The following is a 17,755-nucleotide window of genomic DNA, read 5'->3' on the forward strand; positions in this document are numbered from 1 at the left end:
CTTAGCTGCGGCATGCATGTGGGATCTAGTTCCCTGACCAGGGATCGAACCCGGGCCCCCTGCATTGGGAGCGCTGAGTCCTAACCACTGCACCACCTGGGAAGTCCCTGTCCCAGTCTTTAGCTTGTCTTTTCATTCTCTTAACCATGTCTTTCACAGAGGAAAAGTTTTCAGTTTTGATGAAGTCCAATTTATCTATTTTTTTTTTGATAGAGCATGCTTTTGTGGTCTTGTCTTAGCACTCTTTGCTTAACCGTGAGTCACAAAGATTTTTCTATCTAAAAATCTTTAGTTTTCTTCTAAAAACGTTATAGTTTTCTGTTTTCTGTTCAGGTCTATGATTCATTTTGAGTTAATCTTTGTATAAGAGGTGTTTAGGTTGAAGCAGCGCTGCCCAGTCCCTGCGTCCTTGCTGGTCCCCACGCTTGTATGCATCCTTTTTCTGCTGAATCTCTCTTATACCTTTTCAAAAAATAATACCCATATTTGTGTGGGTCTGTTTCTGGATCCTCTTTCCTGTTCTGTTGATTGGTGTGTCAGTCCCTTTGCCAATACCACATAATCTTGATCACTGTAGCTTTATAATAAGTCTTAATACCGGGTAGTGTGATTCCTTAAAATGTATTCTTCTTTTTCGAAATTGTTTTGGCTATCTTAATTCCTTTGCCTTTCCATATAAATTATAGGATCAGCTTGTGTGCAGCTACCAAAAACCCTGCTGAGATTTCTACAGGTCAGTCTGGGGAGAGCCGACATATTTGCTATGTTAAGTCTTCTAATCCATGAACATAGTGTCTCTCTATGTACTGAGAGCTTCTTTGATTTCTTTCATCAGCATTTTGTAGTTTTCAGTATTTAAATCCTGAAAATGCTTTATTACATTTATACCTAAGTCTTTCAATAAATGGTACCATTTTAACGTTTTTTGTCCATCATTTTATGGTTTAAAAATTAACTGTAAATGTAATACATATGCACGATTGCAAAAAAAATTATTAAAAATTTCAAGGAAAATAGAATCAATACTCCCCGGGGAGAATGGGGGCACTCATTCTGCCACAGCCTTTCCAATTCCCGGTTCCATCAACTATCAAAATTCTTACCAATCTAATGGGCAAAACCTGAAATTAGATTTCTATTTAATTTGTAGTTTCTTGATTAGTGAGACTGAGCTTCTTTTCACTTGTTTATGGTGTTTGTTTCTCTCTGTGTGACTTTCCTGCTTACATCCTTTGCCATTGTTTCCGCTGAGTTAGTTTGTCTTTCGCTTATCAGATTACAAACGCCCAACTTGAGGGAGCCCAGGAGCTCAGAAAGAACATGATGGGGCTGCCGCCCCAGGCCCCCCCTCCACGCCCTCCGCAGCACATCTCGTCCTCTGGCATGAAATCTGGGCTTAGTGGCCCCACTCTGCTACTTACTTCCTGTGACCGCACGCCTGTGTGGGGTCACGTGGCTGGAGGACAGAGAAAGGGAAAACCAGCAGGAGTTTGCCCACACTTGCGAAGCCCAGAATTCCCCCGGCTGGAGCGGAAGGCTCCGCCCACTGCTGCCTCTGTGGGTCCTGCTTCTCTGTCAGCGCTGATGCCGACTTCTGGTTTCGGGGTTGCTCTGAGACCAGGAGGCGGGGTCGGGGGGACACCAGAGGAAAATGATGAGGACTCGCCCCTGTGCTTCTCCCCACCCCGCCCGCTGCTACGTCAGAGTCCTCAGAGCCGCTCCCGGCACTCAGTCCAGGACTGGTCGCTGCACTCAGTCTGGTGAGACCCACCCCACTACTTTAAAATGATCTGTGTCTTCCTATTGGCAGCAGGTTTCTTGTAGAAAGTATATGGTTGGGTCTTGCTTTTCAATTCGATTTGACAATCTCTGTCTTTTGTGTTTTTAACCATTTTTACATTTAAAGGTAATTGCCAATATGACTGGATTAAACCCATCACCTTGCTGTTGTTTCTTATTTGTCCCACTTCTTCTTTGTTCCTTTTTCGTCTTTTTTTTTTTTTTTCCTGGGTGAACAAAACATTTGTTTATGTGAAATCGTAAGGTGAGAAAGCATACGTAAAATTTCATAAATGCCACTAAAAAGTTATTTAAACTTTAACTACTAGGCTTCATTTATTCTTAAAGATATAAAGTTGTGTTTTCATTTTGAGTTAGAAAAATATATTCCTTTTTCTTCTCAATGCCTGTAGATTTTTCAAATTTTCCTGCACACTTTTATTTTTATTTATTAACTAGAGGTAGCTAGTAATATAACTCGTTTGCTCAGTTAACATTACATATTTATTTAAGGATTAAATCCTCTGAATCCTGAATTCCTTTCCACTGCTAAAATCTGGTATTTCGTAATTGTACCTTTGAATATTCAGTGGTAGTTACAGCCAGCTTTCTTTATCTTCATTTTTCTTCTTTTCATACCTTCTGTATTTCATCTCCATGATCGGTTTATTGGCTCTAACTCATTATTATTATTTTTTTTACTTGCTGCTCTAGGGTTTACAATGTATACCTTTAACTTATCACAGTCGACCTTCAAACAGTATTATACCACTTCGTATATAATGTCAGGACCTTACGATATTATACTTCCATTTCTCCCTTTCTATCCCTTATGCCAGAAGTTGATAAGCAAAGGCTCAAAGACCAAATCTTGCCTGCCACCCATTTAAAAAAATAAAGTATCATTGGAACATGGCCATCCATGTCCATTCCCTTATGCACAGTCTGTGGCTCACTGCTTTTGCCTTACGTTGGTAGAGCTGAATAGCTGTGACCTCATGGCTCACAAAGCCAAAAAAAATATTACTATCTGGCCCTTTAAAAGCCTGCACAGGCTGCTTTAAGCTATTGTTGTCATACATCTTATTTCTATGTATACTGTAAACCCCAAATATGTTGCTATTTCTTTGTTTTAAAAATATCTTTAAAAAGATTAACAAGTAAGAAGAAAAGTCTTTTATTTTTACCCATATATTTACCATTTCTAGAACTCTTCATTCCTTTGTGTAGATCCAGATTTTCATCAGGGACCATTTTTCTTCTGTCGAAAAGACATTTCTTGTAATGCATATATGCTGGTGGTGAATTCTCTGTTTTTGCTGTCTGAAAAATCTTTATTTCACCTGAATTTCTGGAAGAGTTTTGCTGGGTGTATAGCACGAGGTTGACAGCTTATTTCTTCCATGCTTTAGGGGTGTCGTCCCAGTGTCTTCCGACCGGCCTCGTCTCTGATGAGGCTGTTGTCATTCTTGTCTCTCTGTGCAGTCTGTCTTTTCTCTCTGGCTACTTTTAAGATTTTCTCTGTCACTGGTTTTCAGCAATTTGACTATGACGTGGCTTCATGTCTTTCTTGGAGGTTTGGTTTTCATTTTCATCAGACTTAGAAAGAGTTTGGCTGTTGTTTCTTCACATACTTTCTCTGCACCCCTTCAGCCCCCTCCCTCATTTCCGGCCCTCCAAGTACACACCTGCCAGACTGCAAGGTGTCTGTGCACAGGCCCCTGAGGAGGTGCTGTCCTTTCATCTCATTGTCTCTGGGCTGCATGTTGAATTGCTTCCATTTCTCTCTTCAAGGTCATTGATCTTTCCTTCTGTGGTGTCTTAACCTGCTGTTAACACCATCCAGTGTATTTTTAAAATTCAGATATTACAGTTTTCATCTCTAGAAGCTTCTTTTCTTATATCTCCTACTTCTCATTATGTCTTTTTCCCTCAACAGTCTTGAACACATGGTGCGTGTTCATGACGGACAACTGAACATTTGTACTTGCTGGTTCTGTCATCTCTGGCCCCTGTTTCTACTGGTCTGACTCCTGGCTGTGGGTCATGTACTCTCAATCCTTTGTGCGCCTATAGTAACTTCTGGTTGGGTATCTTGGGGTTCTGGACTCTGTTATTATTCCTGTAAAGGTGGAGGATTTTATCCTGCCATAGAGTGAAATTACTTGGGCTCAGTTTGATCCTTTCGAACTTTCTTTTAAGATTTCTTGGGGCAGGTCAGGCTAGCCGTTAGCTTAGCATTTACTTATCCCCACTACTAAGGTGATACCACTGGGGACTCTACTCAGCATTGGCCCTGGCTACGAAGAGCTCACTCCACTCCAGCTGGTGGGGAGGCGGGTCTGAGTTCCAGGAATCGTCTGACTCACCACTCCCAGTGGTTCTTCCCCAGCCCAGTAGATTTCACCCAACCCACACTCAAGGGGTGCCCCTGCAGATCTCCAGAGCCGATCTCGTGCTCTCTCCCCTTCCCCGCTTCCCCTCTCAGTAGCTCTGTCCTTGCTGGTATTATTCCCCCAAATTCCAGCCACTGAATTTGAATCTCTGTCTCCTTGACCCAGAGACTCAGAGGAACTGCTGGAGTCTGGATCCCTCCCCGGCCCCGCCCCGGCGTGGCAGCCTGGAAACGGCTCCGAGGCAGCCTTGGGGCAATTGTAGGGCTCACCCCATTTCATTCCCTTCTCTCAGGGATGACAGCCCTCTACTTTCTGTTGTCCAATGGCTGAAAACAGTTGTTTCATATATTTTGTCTGGTTTTCTCATTGTTGACAGTGAGAGGGAAGTTCCCAGGGCAGTTAATCCTTGTTGGCCACGAGCAGAAGGCTAGCTACTCCTTTTTATAATCTCCAACGTTTGGCCAGCTTCCCGCCGTATGTGCAACGTGGCTAATGAGCTTGTACTGGGGCAGACAAGTCAGCTGTTTCCTATCGTTTGCTTTCGTTTGCATTATTCTTCGTACAAAACATGGTTTCTTTGCAAAGTCTTTTGAAATCACTTCTCTGTTTTCTGACGTGAGTTTAGTTAAATACGCTGATACTTAAATCGCAATCTAGGCAATCCTGTGACACATCACGGTGATTTCAGGCAACAGGTAAGGCTGCCAGCCTCTCGCCCTCTGCACCGTGAAGCCTCACCATCGCCTCAGGACACAGCCCGCCCTGCGTGTGGCCATCCCACCAAAGACCAACGGAGGGCACAGCGTCCATCCGCGTCTTACTCATGGGTAGAACCTAATTTCCTTCTTAGGCTTTGAGACTCGAAGCAAATCCGATGAGTTTGTCTTGAGCGCCCCCCCCACCGGGGAGATGCAAGCACCGCTGTTGTCGGCTCGGGGACCAAAGCCGTGGGAGGTAAGGCGATGTCAGGTGCTAAAGCCCCGAATTTACCGTGTGGGTCTTTTAACTGGCCTACCGAGTCCTAACCGGCATTTAAAACAGGAGCTAGCAGCCTCCGCCACTCGTAGGAGAGACCAGCTTTCTTTCCTACGCCCACGGCTTGTTCCCTAGCAAGGCGAGGGGTCTGGGGTAGGAAGGAGGGACATTAGACAGCCAAGAATCTATCTCCTGAGTCGGGAGAGGGGCCTTGGGAGTGTGCTCATCCATACCTGCATTTTCCAGATGGAGACCAGGCCCAGAGAGGGGAACAGATTCGCTCAGCCTTACCCAGCATGTGGACAGCAGAGCTCAGACCAGACCTCCCCACCCCCGAGAGGGAAAGGGGGCAGCTGACTGCTGTCACCGGTGGGGGGCTTCAGGCACGTGGCCGTTACCTGTCTCGCAGCGAGGTCCCTCGAAGGGCTCTGAACAAAGGCAGGTGAAATTCCCCACCAGGTCGACACACGACCCTCCGTTCAGGCAGGGGTCAGAGCCGCACTCGTCCACGTCTGGGGACGGCAGAGGTGGGTGCTCGGCTGTGTGCCAGCCTTTGAGCACCTGGCACCCCGCGCCCCTGCTCCCACCGGAGGGCACACTCACCCGTCTCGCAGGCCGCACCCGTGTAGCCGGCTGCGCACACGCACGCCGCGGAGCCGCCCTCCGCCTGGCACCAGCCGCCGTTCTCACACTCTGTGGCATCGCACGGAGACCGTGCTACAAGCACAAAGGGGTGGAAGGCCATTGGATCCCCAGCTGTGGTGGCCCCAGGGGCTCCCACTGAGCCCCATTGCTGACATCTCGGGCTGCAGCACGGGTGGATCTGGCCGTCTCTGGAGGGCATCGGGCCCTGGGGGACCAGGGCAGTCCCAACCCACCGGCACTGAAAGCTTGTCTGAATGGGGTTTATTTCAGCAGACCTGGGGAGGAGGGAGGGTGTGCCTGTGCCTGGCGGGGGACATGGGGGTGAATGGGACCCAGCTCCCACCCTCCTGGGGAGTCGCCCTGCTAAGATGACTGTGACAGAGCTGTCATCACAGGACAGGGCTCTGGGGCTGAGAGATTCCTCCCAGCTGGGCTGGGGGCACGGCCTGTGACGGAGCCCTGAGGGGGCGCAGGAGGGGCCTGAGTGGTCCGGGGCTGAGGGTCCAAGGTGGGCAAGGAGACACTTCTTGCTGCAAGGACAGCCCTGCAAAGGCCCTCGGCCCCCAGTCAGGTGGAAGTGAGCAGGTGGGACCCGCCTTTGTCGGCGCTCTGGCCTGCCCCTCACCCAGGATGCTGGCCTCACCTGGTGGCTGCTGGCAGCAGGTGGGGGGACACTGCCTTCCCCCTGCTATGTCGCCTGTCCTGCTGACAGCTCATTCCAAAAAGGACTCAATACAGGAACCAGACAGGATCCCCAGAGCGGGTGACCCACCCTGGAGTCAGGGTGGGGAGCAGTGGGAGGAAGGAGGCCTGAACTCTGGGAGGTGTGGAGGTGCTTTGGTGGCTGACGGCACACGGTGACCCCCGTCTCTGGGACCCTGACTCCACCAGAGAGCAGGGCTGGGCACGGGTGGGGGAGGGGAGACTCAGGCCGAGTGGTACCCACGTCCCTGCTGGACTCTGCCCAGCATCCCTGCTGTCATGGGCTCTGGGGGCCGAGGTGGGTCCTGAGACCAGAGAGCCTCATGGGGGACTGGGGGCTGGTACCCATGGGTGTTACCGTGGTGGCCATGAGGAGGCCAAGGCTCAGGGCTCCTGGCTCTGGCCCCAAGCCCTCCCAGGGTCCCACCCGGTCCAGACATGTGTATACACACCAGAGTTAAGGACTTTAAAACATTCCCTGTGGCATAAGTCTCCATTAGAAATGGTTTTTCTAGATTGAGACATTGGTGCGGTGGTTACTTGTACACACTCGATTTAACTATGTGTTATATGTTTTTCTAAATAACAGTTAGATATCAGTAAGCGTATGTAGGGGACAGTGTGTCTGGCTGAGCCGGATGGGGATCAAGGGTCATTGTGCTTTGATTTTAAGGGGCTCCGTTTGTTGGGCTCCCCTAGCGGCTTTCCACAGTGGCACGGGGGTGGGAGTGGGGCATCCACCTTGCTTTACCAGGTGGGTGGAGGGCCAGGGTGGGGGCCCCAAAGAGGTGCTGCACGAGGGGCGGGGAGTAGGGGCCTCATCAGAACGCACTGCTTCCAAAGAGCCGCGCTCAGAAGCGGGGTGGCAGACGGGCGTGTGGGCTGCAGTTTGGAAGCAACAAGGGGGTCTTCAGAAAGACCCCAAGCCACATCTAGGCCGTAAGACCCCCGGGATGGAGAGAAACAGCCTGCACTCCTGCCGGGAGCAGCTGGGGTTCAGGGTTTCAGGGGTGCAGGCCTACGGTGAGACGGGTCCGGAACCAGGCCCTGCCCTGTCCCAAGGCCTCACCCTTGGCTGTGTGCTGTGGTCAGCGCTCCTGTCACGCCCACGGGGCGGGGCCTCTCCTCTGGAGTCTGGGCTCCTGTGCCCCCTGCCCCCGGGCCTCCCTGGGGCCGGGCCCCCTGCGGCACGCTGACCTGATGCCCCCACCAGGCTAGCCGCCACTCCCTGGTCGGGCAGGACCATCCCCGCGGCCCTGCAGCCCCTGGTTCCTCTCACCTGTCTCACAGGTGGGTCCCCCGAAGCCCACTGGGCACTGGCAGATGAAGCTGTTGACGCCGTGCGTGCAGGTCCCGCCGTTCTGACACGGGTGGGAAGCACACTCGTTCACATCTGGAAAACGGGGCAGCCGGGGACTCAGTGGAGGCGCCGCTGGGGAGGACCTGCCGTGGCCTGGGGCGGCGCGGCTGCAGAGCCCGCCCACGTGCTCACCATCACGGAGCCGCTGTGTCTGGCTCCCCCGGCGGCGCCTCCCGGACGCCACCCACACCACGGGGACAGAGGCCCCAGGCCTCGGGCTCTTGGGGCCGTTGGCTGTGCTGCTGGGTTCCTCCAGGTGGGCGGTCCCAGCAGAAACTCACCCAGGTGGCACCTCCGCCCCGTGAAGCCCGAGAGGCAGGAGCAGGTGTAGGAGGGGTTGCCCGTGACGCAGTCGTCGATGCACTTGCCGCCGTTGAGGCAGGGGCGCAGGGTCAGGCACACGGAGGCTGCGGACACAGGGAGGGCAGGGCCGTCAGCCTAGCCCGGGGGCCCTTCTCGGGGGAGGCGCTGCGAGGTCCGCTGCTGCTGGGTCTCCGTTATCTCGAGGACAGGCCTCCCGCAGGGCTCAGCTCATGGGGCCCACCCTCCGCAGAGACAAGGCCACCGAAACCCGCCATGAATGAGCACACCTGGGCAGGTGCGGGGGCATCCCAGGGTTTCAGACCTCCTGTTACTCGGAGGGCCTTGGGAAGAGCTGGCTGGTGTCCAGGAGGGAGGGAGAGAGGGGCACTCCCAGAAGGGCCCTCGGGCCCCGAGCACCACCAAGGCTGTGGGTGCCTTTGAGGACCGTCCCTGCCCCTACCGGTCCACTCACCGGGCCACACCGGCACTCAGGCCGCGTAGTCCGGCTGCCCTGCAGCGGGTGGCGGCTGACTGCCTGAGCCCGTGTCAGGACCAGCCCTTCTCATAAGGTAGACTGCCAGGTGTGGGCGCCCCGCCTCTCAGGTGTGAACCCACTCTCCCTCCCCGGTGCCTTCAGACTGATGCGCACGGGCTCCATCTCCAGGGCTTGCGGCGTGGGGCGGGGATACGAGGGGGCCGGTCCCCCTGCAACCCCACGGGACTGTGCCCCTCAGGGCCTCTGCGCGAGAGCTTTGAGGGCCCAGCAGGGCCTCCTCCATCTGCTCCCCGCAGAGGCCTGGGGCGGGAGAGAAGCACCGCCACATGGGAACGGCGTCCCCGAGGGACTGACTGGACCCTCCTCTGAGGACCCCAGTCCGCAGGCTCACAGCCGGCAGCCTCTGTGGGGAGCATGGACCTACCCATACCTGCACGCACACCTGCACGCACACCTGCACGCACACCTGCACCCATACCCAAGCCCCTGGCCGCTGGTAAGCGCCAGACCTCTGTGCTGCCCACACAAAGGTGTGGTGACTGAGTAGCGTCCCCTGCCCCGAACCACCGTGGCTCCGAGCCCGGGCGGGTGTTGCCGCTCTGGGGGAGGGGGGCGAAATCAGTGGCCCCTGGGCTCCTGGCCCTGTGGGCCGCCCCCTCGTTCACACTGGTGAGTGGGTGGGCTCAGGCTCCCCGGGCCTCTCTCACCAGGGCCCATATCCAGTCCTCGGTGCGGTACACACCTGCCCTCCCCGCCCCCGCCCCCGGGGTGCACGCCTGCTCCCCTGGCAGGTCTGGGTGGGCTTCCTTGCACTGGGTTCATCCCTGGGACGGTGTTCAGGAGAAGCAGCCCCTCTTGGTGGCCTTGGTCCCCATGGGGGTGGGAGGCGATCTCCGGGGGAGGTCCCAGCACTGGCCTCACTGGCTCCAGGCTTGGCCGGGGGAGTGGCGCGGCTGAACCCGTCACTTGACACTCTCCCCCCTCCGTTTATAAGCAGGGGTTTCAGGAGGGTCTGTGACCCAGAGCCACACAGCAGGAGAGCCGGGAGCACATCCTTCTGTGGCCAGTCCCGCTGTTTCCACAGGCCTCGCGCTCGCCCCCGGGGTGGACCCTGCTCCCGTCTGCTCTGTGTTCTGTGCCTGAAGGGCCCCGGGCGTCAGGGAGCTCCCTCCTGTCAGTAGATGTCCAGGTTGTCACACAAGCACGAAGTCCCACCAAGAAGCAAGGCAGCAAAATGGGTGGAAAGAGCGCCTGCCTCCCAGGTGGTCCTGAGGACGTGGGAGGCCACGCAGGATGCCCAGGATTCCCTGGGTGGGGATGTGACCCCAGCTCCCCCCCTTTACACCCCTTCACACTTCAAACCGTGGTCTCCAGCAAACCCCTTCCCCTCAGCAGAGGCAGGAAGGCCTCCCAGGGGGAGACTGAGGCTCAGGGGTGAGCCCGGGGAAGAGGAGCCGAGGTGGGCGGGGCCGTGCGCCCCCAAGAGGCCCGGGGCTCCCCCTCCCCCCCCCCCCCGCCATCCCGCCTCCCTAATCCATGCCCCTCCGCCACCCCAGCGACTCTCTCTGTCCTCTTACTTGTATGGCCGCAGCCCCCCACGCGCACCTGGGCATCATCGATTCTGAACGCCCAGCGCCCGGGCACGCCCACGTTGGTGGTGGTCTCCACCTCCGCCATGTCCGCTGTGCGTGAGCCGGGGATGCTGAAGTAGCGCCGCCCATCACCCGCATTGAAGCCGGCCTGGGGGCGGGTGGGAGAGAGTGGGGGCAGGTGCGGGCTGGGTCCGCAGGTCTCCCTAACGTTCCTGAGACCCACCTCCCGCGGGGGCGGCCTCGTGAGCTGCGGAGCGCTGAAGATTCAGGGGCATCTTCACCGGCCCGCCGTGCGGTCCCCGCCTCCCAGCCACGCCCCACCCTAACCAGCAGCTCCTCCAGCTGCTGACCTGGTTGAGCCCTGGCAGCCCTCCCCCCACCCCTTCCCGCCCACTCCTGGGCTCTCGGTCCTCCCCTAGGACCCAGGGCCAGTGTGACCTCAGGAGAAAGCAGAGAGCCTAGAGCGGGGGGAGGGGCACTCCCAGGCCCTGGGGGCTCGCACTTGACCACCCTCCGCACCTGGGATTTTCTGCTGGCCACTGTCCCTCAGGCCACAGTGCACACAGAACTCTGTCCCAGCTGCAGCTGGCCCTGTCTGGCCGGCCGTGTGGGTCGGGACAAAGGTGCTTTGGCCCGAGAGTGTTTCTGTGGTTCTGGGCCGGGAGAGGCCTCTGCACAGCACTGGGCGGGGGGGGGGGGGGGGGGGGGGGGGTCCACCTGCCTCACCAGCTCGGGACAGTCCCAGCCGTGGGGAGCAGGGCCCCTACCTGGGCCGCGATGCCCCCCAGACCAGCGGCGTCGCCCCCGCTGCTGGCGTGCGTGCCCGTGGTCCACGTGATGGACTCGTAGTTGAAGATGGTGAAAGAGAGCTTGCCGTCGGTGATGAGCACGGTCTGGAACGTGTTGACCTGCCAAGCAGGAGGCTGAGCGAAGCCTGCGCCCGTCTCCACCCAAAGACCCCGCCCCGCCCACACTGCAGTCGCCCACTGGTCCCTCCTCTGTTTCCCCAGCGAGATGGTCAGCCACAGGGAGGCCCCGATGACCTCGACCTCCGTCCTCCGCTGTGTCCCCAACGCCTGCCCCTCCCCCCAGTATTATCTGATGACTGGAGAGCGAGTGAAGCCCACTGAGGGGCTGTGGAGGCCACGGACACCAGGAGCAGACGGTTTCCTCTGTGGGTCTGGGGGCACAGAGGGTTCATGACCACCTGGCCAAATCCACAAAATCATCTCATGTGAGATGAACAGAAAAGTAAAAGGAGAAAAGGGAAAGATAAAAAGGGGAAAGAAGGAAAGGCAGTTTTCAATCGCTAAGTTTTTTGGTTTTCATGGAAAATCCTCCATGAAAATATTAGTGGGCAGTGTATACATAAGAGGTGCTATTTCAGAATGGGCAAAGGGTGAGACTGTTTAAGAAACGATCGTGGGACAAATAGGAAGCTCTGAAAAACAATTAAATTGGGGCTTTATATCTCTTATGAAAATAAATCCCGAATCGAGTAAGGTTGTAAATGAGGCTGTCGTTGGCCTCGAGGAAAACATAGGCGAATATGTAGAACGTCTAGGGAAGGACTTTTAAGCCTGACATTTGTTAAAACTGCAGAAACCACAAAGGAGATATATACATTTGACTACAAGAACTTCCGGATATAAAAAAGTGTCATGAGATCAAGCTGAATGGCAAAGAGTGAAGGGAAAAGTGTGTTTATAACACACACGGCAGAGAAACTGGTGATGTCTTTAATTCAAGTAGAACTTCCACGGATCAATAAGAAAAAGGACAGAAAGATGACAGACAAATTGGCAAAGGGTGTGAACAGAAACATCACGATAGAATACCACTGGCCAAGATTCCCCGTTACTAGAACTCAGAGATGCGTAAAGCTGATAAAACGAGGGCCATTCCTTTCACGCCTGTGGAGCGGTGCGTTTGGCCGGGGTGCAGGGCTACAGGCGCTTTCCAATGTGGCTTGTGCAACTGTGAGTGGGCACAGTTTTGAGGGGAAATCAGACTTGCACAGGCAGCAACCTCCCTTCTAGCAACTCATGCCGGGATGATTTCACAGACACTGCGGGCGATGCAGCGCCCTCGGGGCACCCCGTGATGGAGGCAGCAGGCCCACCGGAGTGCAAGTGCCACCAGGCCGGGCTGGCACGCAGGCATTGCACACGGGGGCGTCCCACGGTGAAAGATGACAGCAGGGGAACCGAGCAGTCTCCTGCGGGAAGGCAAGCTCGGGTGCCGGGACTCAGGACGAGGAGGGCGTGAGGGCTGGAAGGCCCGAGCAGTGGGAAGGTGTGAGGAGGGCCGGACCGCGGTTGGTCAGCGAGGCCAGCGGAGGGGCTTCGCGAGCTATGAGGCCCAGACGTTTGAGGAGGACGAGGACGTGCCCGAAGCTTAACCACCACTTTCCGTTGATCGACCTGCCCCTGCAGGTGCCCCCAGGGGAGGGCTTCCCCATCTCCCAGCTCCCAGCCTGCTTTCCACCCCGAACTCAGAACCCCGGTTCCCCGTCTCACAAGGCAATCATTTTGGAACTGACGTCTCCGGGTCTGAAAAGAGGAGGACGTTAAGGTTTCCTCTGTCTGCTCAGAGGGGCCCTGGGCGCCTCCTTCCTCCCAGGCGGAGAGGTAATAGGTAAAATGACTCTGCAGAGGTGAAATTATAACATAAAAAATGACGTAGAAGAACATATAAGAATGAGGAAAGTGCCCACAATACTGTTGAGTGAAAGAAACACTCACAAAACAGCACGTTCCAGGTGGTTCTATTTATTTTTTAACGTGTGGGTTGATTCACAATGGGACATGTTGAACAGGAGTTATGTCCTGCTGGTGGGGCTGTAGATTCTTTTTCTCTACTTTTTGTTAAAAAGACATTTTTCTTACAAATTGGCGATAAGAAAAAACAAACAAAACGTACAAAATGTTAGTGGGCTACGTGTGAACAAAAGTTCAGTCGAGAAACTTCTTTGTAGTAATGTTTACAGAAAAAGCCCATCTTTCCTGATTTGCTCTTATACTCCTGCTAAAACCCCCAGCGGTGACGGTTACTCTCACAAGGTACCTGACAAGCAGCTTGCTTCTCTTTGGCCTCTTGGGGGCTGCAGGGTCCATCACCACCTGCACGTCCCTCCCCGCCCCGTCGCCACCTGAGCCGCCGCGGCTGGGGACTCCGGGCTCTGCTCAGCACATCTAGGACCGAGCCCGTCTGCCACCTGTCCCCACCCCTCCCACCCTGTGCCTGCGATGGGAGACCGGGCACCGCCCTCGGGGCTTCTCTCTCCTCCTCAGCCCAGTGTGGTCACACCCACCCTGACTGCTGTGCTGAGCCCTCCAGTCCCTCCAGCTCCAAACCTCCCCCATGTGGCCGAGCCAGGCCCCCAGGCTTGCACAGCATCAGGGAGAGCCCACGTCCTGCTGGTGTGGCGTCCCTGTTACGTGGTCGCTGGTGTCACCCTTGTTAGAGTGTGCCCCACGGGAGAGTCACGTCCTGTGCTCTCTGTCTGGGGCCGCCTCCCCAGAGCCCAGAACACTGCCTGCCCCAGACGTGCCCCTAAAGGAATGTGTATTAAATGTGTGGGCATACCGTCCTGAAAGGCTGCCCGCTCCCCAGTGCTTTTCTCTAGAGAGCCGCCCTCTGTCCCATGCGGTTGTGACCCAGCACCCATCGCGGGCCTGGCCGCAGGAGGTGCCGGTCACGCGTCTGCTGCTGGAAGCGCTATGCCGCCCTCACTGGGAATCCGCCCACCACACTGACCACGCTGGGTAAAGTGGTCAGTTATTCTGGACTTGGCGCTGTGGCCGTTCGGCGTCATCAAGGAATAATGTATTAAACGGAATAAACTTCCCATTTAACCCTTTGAGTACTGAACTGTTCCAAACGGAAACCTTCTAACACAGACCATCTGCGTCCCCCGAGTGAGTGAGGGACGGTGTTGGGGCACTTGGCGTTTCCCTGGACGCGGGTGGTTTCCAGGAGGCCCAGGCTCCATCCCCCCTCCAGCCTGGCCCTGTGACTTTGGGCGAGTGGCTTCTGCCCCTGAGCCCAGCTGTCCCCGCTGGGCACGAAGCCCAGGGATTGCGTCTGGCCCACTCAGCGAGCAGGGGGCCCTGGAGGGAGACCCTGGGCCCCAGATGGATGTCCTCCCTTCCCCAGGACAGAACACTCACGGGGGAAGAGGAGCTGCCTCCGAAGAAGGTGACGCGGTACCAGGTGGCTATGAACACCCAGGTGGCGGAGAAGCCTGGGAGCTCGGGGAAGTAGCGCCTGACATCATCTGTGGCCCTGCGCAGCGTGGCTGCGTCGGTGGCCTCCCGGTAGTACACGTCGCCTGCACGCCGGTTGTCCACGTCCGCCCAGAAGGCCGCCACCACGCAGCGGTCCTTGGCGATGGGGAAGGCCACCGGGGTGAACTGAGAAACCTCCTTCAGGAAGGAGACGATCCCGTTGTTGTTCACCTGTCGGGGCAGAAAGCCAGAGAGGGGCCAGATGGGGGCCTCCCCAGCCTCACCCCCTGGGCACCCTCTGAGGCTGAGCCAGCCTTGGGCAGGGTATTTTCAGGGTGGCCTGACAGTTCCTGGTCCCTGATTTGGGATCCCTGGGCCTGCTCCAACCCCTCCCGGACAGGCCGTGGCTCAGGGCACAGGCTCTGACCTGTTTGCTGTACACGGCGCCCTGCACAGTGCCTGGCCCGGGGCTGCCAGCGTGGGGTGGGGATCCCCCAGTGTGGGCCCTGGCTTTGGGCGGTAGGGGGCTCAGACCTGCCCAGTGGCCCCAGCTCCTTGGTCCGACTCCCATCAGGGGCCGCAGGAGGGCAGGGCAGTCCCAGCCTCTGAGCCAGGTCTGGAAGGGTGAGGAGGAGGCGTGCTTGCCGAGCAGGGGTGGGGATGGGCTGGGACCACTGTGGACAGGGGAGGCCGGGAGGGCCTCGATGGCCAGGTGGGGCACCTGTGCTCAGGACTCCAGGTAGTGGAGCCCCAGAAGGCCCCTGAGCACAGGAGGTGGAGCGGCATCTTTGTGGTCAGACACAACTGGTTCTAGCGTTGACCCTGCCACTCTCCAGCTATGCAGCCACCAGGCACGTTAGGCTTTGCCTCTCTGTGCTCTGGCTTTCCACCTGTAGGATGGAGCAAACACTCATTCTGGCCTCACGGGGTGCTGGGCAGGGTTGAGTGGACTGATGATCACAGAGTCAGCTCTAGACCATCACGATTTATCCTGGGAAGACTGTGGTCAGCCCATGCTTTTAGAAATGACCCTTCAGGTGAGGGCAGGCTCTATAGTCTACACCAAACAAAAAGGCGGATAAATACACCTCTCTTCTTTTTTTATAAAAGATTATTTATTTAATTTTTGGCTGCGTTGGGTCTTTGTTGCTGCGTGCGGGCTTCCTCTAGTTGCTGAGAGCAGGGGCTACTCTTCGTTGCGGTGCACGGGCTTCTCATTGCAGTTGCTCCTCCTGTTGCAGAGCCCGAGCTCTAGGCGTGTGGGCTTCAGTAGTTGTGACACATGGGCTTCAGTAGTTGCGGCACGCGGGCTCAGTAGTTATGGCTCGCGGGCTCTAGAGCGCAGGCTCAGTAGTTGTGGTGCAAGGGCTTAGCTGCTCTGCGGCATGTGGGATCTTCCCGGACCAGGGCTCAAACCCGTGCCCCCTGCATTGGCAGGTGGATTCTTAACCACTGCGCCACCAGGGGAGCCCAACAGACCTCTCAAAGGCACCAAAGAGTGAACAAGGGAGCATATTTCAATTCCAAATCTTGGACAAGAAGAGACTGGAGGTGAGGCCAGTACTCAAAGCTCCTTTCCCCCTGAGTGAGTACATCTGCAGATGTAGAAGCGACAGCTGTACGACAGACCTATACTTTTTGTAGCCTCATGGAGGGAAAGAGATAAATGCCAAAACTCGGGGCTAGCTCAAGGTGAGGAACCTGATAGCCCCCACATTAAGCTGGGACCTCTAAGGCCTGCCTCATAATCAGGGTGAACCCAAAGTAAGTGGTCCTTATGCAGATGTACACTCCACCTTCCCTTCACCTGGGCCATCCAGGCACTTTGAGCCTGGAACTTAGATTAAGGTGGTTCCTGACAGGGAGCACCCCTAGGTTCCAGGCAGGAGTAAAGAAAAACCCTCCCTGGAGCAAGACGTATCATCTTAGGCCTCAGGTTATGCCTGTAAACGTTTGTTCAAATACAAATTCCAGGACACAGTCAAAGATAACCAGACACACAAGGAAGTGAGACACTGCTAACAGGAATAAGCAGAAATAAGAGAAACATCAGATATTGGAATGATCAGACACAGACTATAAAATAACTAAGTTTACTATGTTCAAAGAAATAAAATGCAAGCTCTAAAATTTCATCAAGAGAATACCCAAAATAATCTTGAAAAAGAAGAACAACATTGGAGAACTTATACTTTCTGATTTCATATCTTATCCCAAAGCTACAGTAATCAAAACAGTGTAGCACTGGCACAAAGACAGACAGATAGATCAATGGAATAGAACAGAGAGCCCAGAAAGAAACCCTTGCATATATGGTCAGATGATTTTTAACCAGGGTGCTAAGACCATTCAATGGAGAAAGGACAGTCTTTTCAACAAATGGTGTTGGAAAGACTGGACATCCACATTCGAAAGAATAAAGTCAGACCCTTACCTAACACCATTTACAAAACTTAACTGAAATGGATCAAGGGCCTAAATATAAGAGCTAAAAACATAAAACTCATAGGAAAACATAGGGCAAAATCTTCACAACACTGGCTTTGGCGATGACACCAAAGGCACAGGCAACGAAAGAAAATATAGACAAACTGGAGTTCATCCAAATGAAAACCTTTTGTGCATCAAAAGACACCTTCAGCAGAGTAAAAAGGTCATCCACACATGGGAGAAAATATTTGCAAATCATATGTTTAATAAGGGATGAATAGCCAGAATATATAGTAAACTCCTACAACTCAGCAACAACAAAAAGCCAAACAACCTGATTAAAGAAATGGGAAAAGGGCTTGAATAAACGTTTTCCAAAGAAGACATACAAATGACCAAGCCAATGAAAATATACTCAATGCCACTAATCATTAGAAACGCAAGTCAAAGCCACAGTGAGCCACCATGTTACACCCATTAGGATGGCTACTATTTTTTTTAAAAAGCCAGAAAATTACAAGCATTGGTGAGGATGTAGCAAAACTGGAACCCATGTGCACTGTTGGTGGGAATGTAAAATGGTGCAGCCACCGTGGAAAACAGTAGGCAGGCAGTTTCTCAAAAAAACTACAAATAGAATTACCACATGATCCAGTAATTCTACTTCTGGGTATATATCTGTACTAGTCTGATAGAGCTGCCATAACAAAATGCCACAGACTGAGTGGCTTAAACAACAGAAATGTATTTACCCACAGTTCTGGAGGCTAGAAGTCCAATATCAAGGAGCCACTAGGGTTGCTTTCTAGTGAGGCCTCTCTTCCTGGTGTGTAGATGGCTGCCTTCTT

At 54.6% G+C, this 17,755-nt stretch overlaps 1 protein-coding gene across 7 annotated transcripts in view; it reads right to left on the minus strand.

The window, feature by feature from the left end:
- The window catches only part of SNED1 (sushi, nidogen and EGF like domains 1), a 95,439-nt gene that overhangs the window by 46,360 nt on the left and 31,324 nt on the right, over positions 1 to 17,755 (minus strand). For all 7 annotated transcript variants that reach the window (XR_004350648.1, XM_032636806.1, XM_032636804.1 and 4 more), the window contains exons 2-8: positions 14,421 to 14,708; positions 11,016 to 11,156; positions 10,234 to 10,396; positions 8,139 to 8,264; positions 7,777 to 7,890; positions 5,754 to 5,867; positions 5,549 to 5,662 (exon numbers count right to left, since the gene is read on the minus strand). Coding sequence is in view for 6 of the 7 variants with exons in the window: in XM_032636806.1 (XP_032492697.1) it covers positions 5,549 to 5,662; positions 5,754 to 5,867; positions 7,777 to 7,890; positions 8,139 to 8,264; positions 10,234 to 10,396; positions 11,016 to 11,156; positions 14,421 to 14,708 (1,060 nt within the window). In the remaining variant the exon portion in view is untranslated. The remainder of the gene's footprint in view (positions 1 to 5,548; positions 5,663 to 5,753; positions 5,868 to 7,776; positions 7,891 to 8,138; positions 8,265 to 10,233; positions 10,397 to 11,015; positions 11,157 to 14,420; positions 14,709 to 17,755) is intronic.

Source organism: Phocoena sinus, chromosome 7, assembly GCF_008692025.1.
Source record: "Phocoena sinus isolate mPhoSin1 chromosome 7, mPhoSin1.pri, whole genome shotgun sequence".
In the NCBI taxonomy this organism is placed as follows: Eukaryota; Metazoa; Chordata; class Mammalia; order Artiodactyla; family Phocoenidae; genus Phocoena; species Phocoena sinus.